This window comes from Besnoitia besnoiti, chromosome IX (assembly GCF_002563875.1).
Source record: "Besnoitia besnoiti strain Bb-Ger1 chromosome IX, whole genome shotgun sequence".
NCBI lineage: Eukaryota > Apicomplexa > Conoidasida > Eucoccidiorida > Sarcocystidae > Besnoitia > Besnoitia besnoiti.
The window spans coordinates 2,055,811-2,065,862 of NC_042364.1; the positions used below are offsets into that span (position 1 = coordinate 2,055,811).

Here is a 10,052-nt window from a genome sequence, read left to right on the forward strand (position 1 = left end):
GGTCGCTCTCTTCCCAGGGCTCTACGGCGTCCGCACTCTCCGTGGTCATTGAGGCGAAGCTGCACAGCAGCCGCGAGGGCGACGGCGAACGTTTGTTTACGGTGCGCGAAGCCACTCGTAACCGACTCGCAGCATCAAGGGGATCCTCCTGTCGCCGCCCATCAGCCCTGCTGCTGGATTTTGTTTTCTGCCTCTCTGAGGCAAGCATCTGTCCGACCGCGCGCACGCAAAAACTCAACTTCCGTGGCAGATTGCGCGAACCCGAACACTCGCCACTGGGCCCCCATAGCTGCACGACCGCGGAGACTGACGTTCCGGCGGAGAGGGGTTTGGGGCGAGAGACTTGCTTGCATGGTCAGTGGATGCATGCTGGCCTGCTGCCTCTACCGCATGTCTTTTCTGTTGTTGTCCCGGTTCTTGGCCTGCAGGATGAGTCTGAAGTGAGAGACCTCAGCTGCCGAAGCAGGCGAATCCTCGGCAGCGAGCGAACCCACGAGAGAGACGTTTCGCGCGAAAATGGTCTCTGCACGGCAGCGCACGACGGGGTGAGAGCCGAAGACGCAAGGGCACGTAGGCAATCTTGGTCGTCTTGTGCGAACACGAGCGGTAGCGAAGACGGCCAAGATCGAATGTCGTGCTATCCGGCGTCGCGCCCGCCTCCACTGGACGGCAAGGCGCTCTCAACAACATCTCCGACTGCTCTCTCTCCAAGTTGCAGAGAAGACGACCGAGTGCAAATTGAGATTCGCCTGCCTCTTCCCCTGTGCGCCTCTTCGCCTCGCCCCGGCCCCAACGACCGACGCCTCCACTGCGCGGCAACGGTCCCTCGTCTCCTCCTCAATGGGCAGCCCGGGCCGGGGCCGCTTGCCCGCCTCCCAGAGGAGACACGGTCGCCTCAGAGCGCCGGCTGGAGCGGCCGCGGAGAGAGGAGGGACGGCGTGGAGGACCGAGAGGGGACTTCGAACGGCGAGGTGATTGGGAGCCGGCGACCTTCTTTGGTGGCGGACCACGAAAATAACTCACCACACGCGGCACTGCAAAGAGCGCTGGATAAGCAGAGAGAAGGAATCAAAGCTCTAGTAGCGCACCAACAACTGCTGCGCCAGGCGCTCCTGACCGCCCACCGGTCGCCGCGGGGGGCCACCGCGACTCCGACCGCGCCCGAAGAGACAGGGCCTGGAGCCCGAGCCCAAGGGACAGGGCCTGGAGCCCGAACCCAAGGGAAAAGGCAGGGAGACGCTCCATCCGCTCAGTCGCTCTCCTGTGGACCAGCATCCTGTCACCCCGCTGCCGTCTCTGCCTCATCTCCTTCTCCTCTTCCGTCGTCACGCCGCCGTTCTTCGTCTTCGGCTTTTGCTGTTCCGCAGCCGCCCCACTCCTCTGTGCCATCTCCAAAAGCGCGCGACCCCCCGCCTTCGTGCTCGTCGAGTGTTCCGCCTGCCTCCTGCAACAATTTTCGTTCGTCTTCCGCTGCTTCTTCCTCTGCGTGTCCTCCTTCGTCTTCCTCTCCCGACAATTTTTCTTTTCTCTCTGCGTGTCCCGGTCTCCTCGAGACCGGCTCTGGTGCGGCCTCAGGCGCATGGCGAGAAGGTGACAATGGAAGAAAAGAGGGAGCCGGAAGGGGCTCGGATCCGCCGCCGGCGTGGGCGGAGTGTATTCAAGAGGCACAGAAGCAGCAACAGCTCTTTTTGTTGGAACTTCTGAAACAGCATCAGAAGCTTCAGAAGCAGCTCGAGCTCCTTCAGCGTCCCCAGAAAAACGATGTCCTCATGGGAGACCAGCGCGCCTCTCCTGACCCATCGTCGTGCCACCTGCTGTCTTCCGTTCCTTCGCTCTCCCCCGGCCCTTCGCCCGCTTCGTCGGCGTTGCGAGCTGTCTCTTCCGCTTCGCCCCTTCCTCGAAAAATGCCCTCTGCTTCCTCCGGTCGTCAGGACTCTGGCTTTGCGTACTCTGCCGCCCCCCGCGCCTTTCCAGCCAGCCGACCTCTGGCGGACCAGTCGGCTGCTCCTGCGGTCTGGTCGCCCCCCTCTGATCCCCCTGCTGTCAGAGCATCTTCTCCTCTGTCGCCTCAGGCGCGAGCTCCGAGCGGCGCTGTCCCACGCGCGTATCTCTCGCGGTCGCCTCCAGGCGGACCACGGCTCGAGGGGCGTGAGAGCACGGGGATGCTGACACGGCGTGAAGAGGCGCAGCCTCCGTTGCCAGATGCTTGGAGTGTCTCGCTTCCAGGCGACCGCGAAGGCGCGCGAACACAGAACGCGGGCGAGCGAGAATGGGAAGGAGACACGCGGCTGGAGAAGGAGCGGCGTGACGCGTCGAAGCTGTCGAGAGAGAGAAGCGGTTCAAGCGCTCTCGAGCCGCGAATGCCGTCGCTTTCTTCAGATGCGCGTCTTGATGATTCCGGCGTCGACAGGCCGCTGCCGCAGACGTCTCCAGCCAGCGCGCTCTTCCGTGGAGGCGTCGCTTTGCGCTCGCCCACCACAGGCGCCAGTCGCCTCCAGGCCCCGTTCAGCAACAGTAAAGGGCTCCTATTCGGCAGAGAATCAAAGTCTCCTGCAGTCCTCCGCCGACCACAAATCACAAATCAAGTCGGGAGTCCTCTTCCTTCTCCGTCGTCTCCCTCTGCCCTGATGCCTTCCTGGTCTCGCCCGTCTGCTGCCTCCCCTAGTTCTTCTCCCTGTGCTCCTTCTGCTTCTCTTGCGCCCGCATCCACAAGCGGCCCTTCGCTGCCGCAGCGATGCGGCGAAGAAGGGCTGCGACGGACTCCCATTTTGCCTCTGAGCCCTGTGGCAGCCGATCGGGCTGGGCAGACTGCGCAGAGGAAGGCTCTTCCGGGGGGGGTAAGGCGGAGAGCGCGCAGCGCTGGGACGCGCGTGGTGCCTTCGCGGAGGACTCAAAGCCGGACTTTGCGACTGCCATTCTCTTGAAACAGCACAAGCTCCTGCAGCTTCAACTTCAGTATCTCCAGAGACAGATGGACAACCACGCACAAGAGAAAGGGGATTCCGCGGCGCGCGACCTCACACACTTCACCACGGCGGCCCCTGCCCTCGCAGAGGAGCGGATGAAGCTCGCGCTCGTCTGGGCTCCATGTTCATCTTTTTCATCCGTCGCTTCCCACTTCCCTCGGTCTCCCTGCGTGCATGCCCCTGACGCACCTCTCACCGCGTCGGCAGCCGCCGCTCCCTGCAACGCCTCGCACTCGCTGTCGTGCTCGTGCTCCGCGCCTCTGTGTCTCTCTCCTTGCTGTGCGGCGGCTGGCGGGGGAAGCTTGCGGCTCTCGGGGGTCCCGAAGGCGCGGGAAGAGAACGCCGTCGGCGCGCACACTCCGGGCTGCTGCGCGCGGACCCAGGGACGCGAGAGCGCCTGTCGCATCCACGGGGCAGAGGGCGACTCCAAAGGCAACTTCAGCGAGGCCCCGCCGCTCGTGGCGCTGCCCGCATGCACATGTACAGGCGCCCGGCTCGTCAGCCGTCGCTCCGCGGGTGCGCGGGGCGTCGAGGGCGCGTCTCCGCTGTCCAACGCCGTCTGTTCTTCCCCATCGTCTCCTTCGTGCAGCCACACACTCGCTGGCTCAGGCCAGAACTACCCCTGCGCGCAGGCGCCCGCCTCGCACGGCAGCCCAAATCCCAGTCCTTCTCCGCCCTCGCTCTCGCCTCCGGGTCCCGCTCCTTCGTCCTCCTCCTCTTCCTCTGCGTCTGCCTCCGCCTCTGCGGCGTCAGCCTCTCCGTCGTTTTTTCCTCTGTCTCCTATGCGGCCATCGCCGAAGCAGCCTGCGAAGCCGCCTCCACGGGCCGTGAACCACGACGAGCAGATCGTCCCGAGCGTGCTGCGGAAGCTGCGCGAGCAGGCCGCGGCGATGGAGGCCTCGCACTCGACCCTGGAGGAGACCTTTCCGCCCCTGCTCGGCGGCCGATGCTGGTGGGAGGCGGACAAGGAGGCCCGTGCCCACCGGCGGGAGACGCAGAAAAAACGAACTGCCCAGACGGGACTCACTGGCGCTTCACGGCGACGACAGGCTGAGTGCTCCGCAGTCGCTTCATCGGCGGGAGGCAGCGCACACGCGGCTGGTGGAGGGGCGGAGGGACGCGAGGCCCCGACGCCTCCCGCAGAGTCCCCAGAAGGCCTTCAACATTCGATGGCGATCGCGCGCGATGGCTTTGCTCAGGTCGACTCAGGTCCTGCGTGCTCGCCCGCGAAGAAACCCTGCAGAACCGCATTCCTGCGCTGTCGGCGAGAGCGGCGCGTGGATCAGAGAGAACTCGCGGCTCGCGGAGCTCCGGACCTCTCACGAGTCAAAAGTCGAGTGAAAGCGTGTTGGGACGCCGAGGCGGCGGACGACGACACTCGGGGTGTGACTCAGAAGCGCGTAGGAAGAGACGACTTGCAGCTGCAGGGACGCGAAAGAGATGCGCCTGCGAGGAGGCGGACACGAAGGGAAACGAGCAGCAGGTAAGACCGGCCTCCCACCTCGCTCTCTCACGGGCATCCGGTGGCCTCCTTCGCCCCTCCAGGCGGTTTTCCTTCTGAGACCGAGAACCTTTCCGAACTCTCCGTCTTTCTCGTCCTTCGTAAACTCTCTAAACCTCTGCGCTACATGCATGCCATCCCCTCGACGGGCCGTAGAGACTGGGCTGTGCGTCTCAGCTTCCATCCGCGTGCCAAGCCTGAGTGTCTCGTCGCTCCTCGCTGACGCCTCTTCTCTCTGTCGCGGATACGGTTCGCTTCCATCCCCCTAGCAAGCGCCGCATCGAGCGCGTGCGTGTGAGCTACAGGAGGGAACGCACAGCATGGGTACGGTCGTTGAGGAGGAAGGCGGAACGGCGATTCGCGTTTCAGCCTGCTGGAAATGCGAAGTTACACTCTCAAAAACAGGCCATGTGGTGCACCCTCGGAAACAGCTTCACCAGGTGATCTTCCGTTATGCGGCGTCTCCTTCTCTGTCCCCATGTGTTTCACTGTAGGTCTTCGGTAAAGCCCCGTACCGCTGCGGAGCCGGCCGCGGTGCGGAGGCCCGCTGGGTCAGGGGCGCGGAGCCCCGAAAGGACTCTTCCTGCCTCGCGTTTACTTTCTGATTCCACCGCGTTTGCGCGTCATCCTTCGCCGGCGCGCTCTCTCGCAGCCCCTCTGACGTCTTCCGGTTGGGCTCCCTCGTCTGCGGCGGCCTCTGTGCCGCCGCGTGCTGTCGCCGCCTGTCCTCTCCGCAGTCCGCCCATCGCGAGCGGCCGACCGCGGCTTCCTGAGCCGCCGCTGGCAGTCCTTCCCAGCCGCCTGAGGAGCTTCGAGGATGAGGCACTGGGCGCCGACGCGGGTGCAGGTGCGGCGCGTGGAGAGTCCAGCGAGGCACAGCCTCCGGTCTGTCTCCAGGAACCAGAGGCCTGCTGCCCTTCCGCGCCTCTCCTGGCGTCGGCGTCTGCGGCTGCGCCCGACGAGAGACAGCTCGACGTTGAACGAGAGGACAAAGGAGACTCGCAGCACCTCGGTGTCAGTTTGCCTCCCCCTCGTCATCTACATCGACGAGGTAAGCACTACGATCCTGAGCCGAACAGGGGTCCAGGCCGTGCTCGGACGCCACCTGCGCGCCAAGTCGGCGGGCAGCTAGAGTCAGCTGAAAAAAGATGAATCTGACCCTCGCGCAGGCTGGTCTCTCGTCGCTGCTCTCTCTGATTTCTCTTGTCGCCCATCGGGCACGAAGTAGCCGGTTCGCAGGATCTCTTTGGGCAACACCCCTCCAGGCCGTCGATTTTTGTCTCTTTGTGCGTAGTCTCTACAGCGAGCGCCTGCCTGGAGAGGAAGTGCAGACAGAGCGCAGCGTATGCGGATCTGCGCGTGCGGCCGCGCGCCAAGGAGACGAAGACAACGGGCGAGGGGCGAGGCGACGAAGACGCCGTCCCAAAGCAAGAAGACCGCGCAGCCTGCTCGCACGGCGTCACGCAGACTGGGAAGTGCACAGAGCAAGCGGCAGCTCTTCAGCGAGAAGGGACTGTGCGGGTGGAGAGTTGCCAGTACGGCGCAGAGAGCACAACGGCTGTGGAGGGCGAGCAGAGCTACGCAGGGGAGGAGCCGGAAGGCTGCTGCGAAGACGCGGAGGACCGTTTTGCCGATAGCGCTGGCGACTGGCGCAACTACGAAGAAGAGAGATGCAAGGTCGTCCCGCGCGAGAGACAGAAAGCTCCAGATTATGACGGAGAAGAGATTCATGCCGGCGCTGTGGAAGGGCAAGCGTTTGAAGCGACAGACGGGGGCGAGCCAGACCAAGGTCACAAGCAAGATGACGCAGACTGCAGCGCGTCTGAAGCGAGTTCTTACTTCACCGCTGAAACAGAGAGCCTCATTCGACGGGTCGCGGCTCAGGCGCGCGCAGTCAAAGACGCAAAACTCCGCAGACGACGTAGGCGCACTTTTCTTGGGGTCTGCCGGCGCGAATCGGCGCCCCAGTCTCTCGGTGCTGTCGCTTCGCGCGGCCGTTCGCTTGCTCCGCTCACGCATGCGTGTATGGCCCTGAGGCTCAGTCATGCCTATCACGAGCATGTCTCTCTTTTTACTCTGGGCATTATATACAAATGTGCATGTACCGGCACACGGCCTGCGGTTCATCATGGCGACCGCGTCCGCATGTCGATCCAGAGCAACGCGACTGAGGGCTCCCTCACGTTAAGGATGCCCGTACCGTGTTTAGCTTCTTAGAGCAGACGTCGGTGGAGGCCGTAGGGATTTGCGCGTTGTTTTTTGCCTTACACGTCGTACGTACATATACGCATATACATATATATATATATATAAACGTACATGCTTGCACGCTTATAGGGATCGTCCTCAGCCAAGCTGCTTCAGCTGCGCCTTGGTTCCCTAGATGCGAAGCTCCATGCGAGCATACCGGTGTATGCGTTGCTGCGTGTGTCTTGGATCTTGTTTCTGCTCTGCCTTAGGTGTCTCTGCGCGAGACGGGGTGCAGAGGGTACCCTTTATTTCTGAGACCTCGCCGTTTTTCCGCGCGCAGCTCGCGCGCCTCGAGAACGACGAGACGGACGCGCTTTACGTGGTGAGCATTTTCAGGGATGCCTCAACTGGTGTCAGTCTGTTCAAAAACTTGCTGTGTTGAGAGTCGAACGCAGGCACATGGCAGAGACAAGGTAGCTCCGCCGAAGCCGCGCCAGAAGGCCGAGGAGAGACGTGTGTAGAGCTGAAGAGGATACGAATTTGCTCAGTACCATCGGAGCGAAGATAATATAGTCCCTATCTCAATGTAGGTTTTTCAATTACATGCTGGATACCGCCGTACAAGGCAGGCAAGATCTGAACGAATATTTGTATTATGCTGATGAAGCGAGACTGGAGCTTGATGGAGGGGGCGGTGCACCTCCGCGTTACGCCAGATGCACTGGAAAGAGGAAAGCGTCAAGCGGTTTCTTCCCCACTCCGCTGTGCGGCCGATAATCAATTTGCAGACGGTTTGTTCCTTCCTTCCCTGCAGACTACCATGTGCGACCTGCTGAGGCGCTACGAGGAGCTTACCAACGTGGGCTAGACGCCGTACGAGGCCCGAGCGCGTTTCGCTCTCTCAGCTCTCTTCTTTCGTTTTCTTTCGGTTCTGCGCTCTCCTCTTGTCTTCCAGCCCTCGTGCTGCCACTCTGGCAAAGGCCGGATGTCTATACAAATACATATGTATGCGCCGACGTATTCGCGTCCGGATGCAGTATATCGATATGTCATTGCCTTCTCACGCCGATTCGGCGCTTGCGGCATGGAGCGCGGGCATATCCATGTCTTTTCAGCTCATGTGCATGCATGCATCCATGCCTCAGGCATACATATATATATATATATATATGCATATATATGTATATGTATACACCGTTTTCAGTGCGATCACACAGAGCGTCTTCTCAACAACAGCCTCTCGAGTCTGGGGTTCACGACAGATTCGACAGTCTGCTCTTTTTGTGTCCTCTGCCTTGTCCGCACATACAATATGCTCCACACATTTGTCGGTGTATTTGCTCTGCATGTGTGTGGAGTCGAAAGGCTTCTTCGTGAGTGTGGGCGTCAACATGCGTGCACGGTTGCGGGAGTGCACTGCCATTTCAGTTTGAATGCAGTGAAAGAAAGAACGCAAAGGGAGAAGTTCTCTTCGCAGCGAAAAAATCGAAGCTGGCGTGGTCCCGCGCCCTGCGCTCGACGGGCGCGCCTCCAGAGAGCCTGTATCTCCCGCGCAGCTGTCAAGCGGAGCCCCGTTCGCCGCTTGCGTGGTTGATTCCGCGCCACGTGCGGCTGAGGGTGACGCGCTCGCCAGATCAGCCTCCTCACCGCTCACAGGCAGCCAGACAGATATGGAGAGCCTGTTGCGCCACGTTTTTGAAGCTAACTGCGTGGTGGAAGCGCCATATCCTGATTATTTTAAAAGCGTGTTCCCGATTCCGCACCGCGTCTCAGCGTCAAACCCTTTCGCAGTTCGCGCGGATGAAAACCCGAGGCGACGAGGCCGGCGCGACCCGACGCGAAGGCAACTGCGAGGAGACGCCTCTCTGAAACCATGAAAAAACACTGTCTGTCCCTTTCAGCCCTCTGGATTCGCCCTCCCCTAAGATCGCCAGAACTCGACGGCACAGGCACATGTAGGAACGTACTGTAGGTACAATTGAATCTAAAAATAGAGGAACTCGACTGCACATCAATAAACGTATTTGTACCAGAAGCTGCACAGCTCAGCGGACGCCAGCATCCGAATCTCTGCGCGCTTCTCGTCTTTCGACGGGCCTCGCCGTGCGGCTGCAGGCGCCGGCCGGAGAGCTGCCAGAGTGGAGAAGCAGGTTCTCGGCGGGGCTGCTGGGGAGAAGGCGTCTGAAGCGCTGCGAAGTGGCCTTTCGTCTGCGCCTCACTCGGCTGTCGCGCGCATGCAGTCCGTGTCGCTCCGGTTTCATTTCCACTGTCCGGCCCTCTGGGTGAGAGGAGGGCCTTCCTTCAAGGTCCGAAGCTCCTGCCGGAGCTGCGCGATCGCCGCGTCCTTCTCCGCGAGCATGTCGTCTCTCCGCTTCACTTCCTCCTTGGCGGTTTTGTAGAGGCTGGAGATATTTGCAAGCAGGACGGAGTTGAGCGCACTCAGGCGCGCATTTTGGTCGCGCAGCTCAGCCAAAGCAGCAGAGCTGCACGCGCACGCCGCCGCGTCTGCCCCCGCCATCTCTGCGGCCTCCGGCAAGGCCAACTGCGAGGGACAGCCGCCCGCCTCGCGCGCTCCGCTCTGCGACGAGGGCGGGCTCGACTCCCCACGCCCTGAGCCCTTCCGCGCAGACAGGGTGTCTTCTCGCGCACGGGCTGGCGGTGCAAAAGGCCGGCTGCTCGGCGCGGGGGTTGGCGAAGCGCGGGAACTCCGCGCAGGCAGATCCATCGCCGGGGGAGGCATGGTAAAAGCAGCCCGCCAAGGGGGAGCCCAGAACGTCGCACTAGGGGGGAAACAGCAGCCAAGGGACCAGCGACACGGAGAACATAAGAAGCCTCTCCCGCCAGGAATGCGCGAACGCCCACTCAGTGCCGCCCAGACAAGCCTGCTGGAATCTGCATCGACTCAGAGGGCATCAGAAGGTTCCTTCCAGTCGCGCGGCGGCGCAAGCGCCGCTTGCCCGCGCAGGGGACAAGCGCGGCGGAAGCCCTACGCGACTCCTCTCCTAATGCGTGCGGACCGTGAGGCTGCAAGAACGCAGAGGTCGGCAGATGCCTCCCTCCTACCCTTTCTCTCGCCGCCTCAGCGCGGGCCTACCGCGGGCAGCCTTAGAGGAGCATCTGAGCGAATGTGCGACGACTGAGATGCGCCTGCGGTTGCGTAGAGGCCTATGTGCTGCACACGAAGGGTTTGGGGAGAGAGAGGTCGCAGCGGACATGCACACGCACTGAAATGGGTTTTTTCACGAGTGGAGGTCTGCCCTGTTCGTGGATTCGATCGAGCGTTTTGCGGCGGCGAAAGGAAGCAGCGCTTGAGAACGGCGGCGCCAAAAGGGAAGAACAGAGGCGTGAGCGCATCGCCAGTGGAAAAATAAGGGGAGATAGGGGGGGAATATCTT

At 62.0% G+C, this 10,052-nt stretch overlaps 2 protein-coding genes across 2 annotated transcripts; one reads left to right on the forward strand and one right to left on the reverse strand.

The window, feature by feature from the left end:
• Positions 1 to 629: 629 nt before the first annotated feature.
• Positions 630 to 7,525, forward strand: BESB_014600 (uncharacterized protein; the record flags this gene model as incomplete). The annotated part of the gene is made up of 6 exons (XM_029360189.1): positions 630 to 2,837; positions 2,930 to 4,449; positions 4,962 to 5,518; positions 5,771 to 6,388; positions 6,927 to 7,039; positions 7,472 to 7,525. 6 exons carry the CDS (start codon positions 630 to 632, stop codon positions 7,523 to 7,525), a joined length of 5,070 nt encoding a protein of 1,689 aa, XP_029216856.1.
• Positions 7,526 to 8,914: 1,389 nt separating this feature from the next.
• BESB_014610 (uncharacterized protein) lies at positions 8,915 to 9,397 on the reverse strand (the record flags this gene model as incomplete). The annotated part of the gene is made up of 1 exon (XM_029360190.1): positions 8,915 to 9,397. One exon carries the CDS (start codon positions 9,395 to 9,397, stop codon positions 8,915 to 8,917), a length of 483 nt encoding a protein of 160 aa, XP_029216857.1.
• Between the last annotated feature and the right edge of the window lie 655 nt (positions 9,398 to 10,052).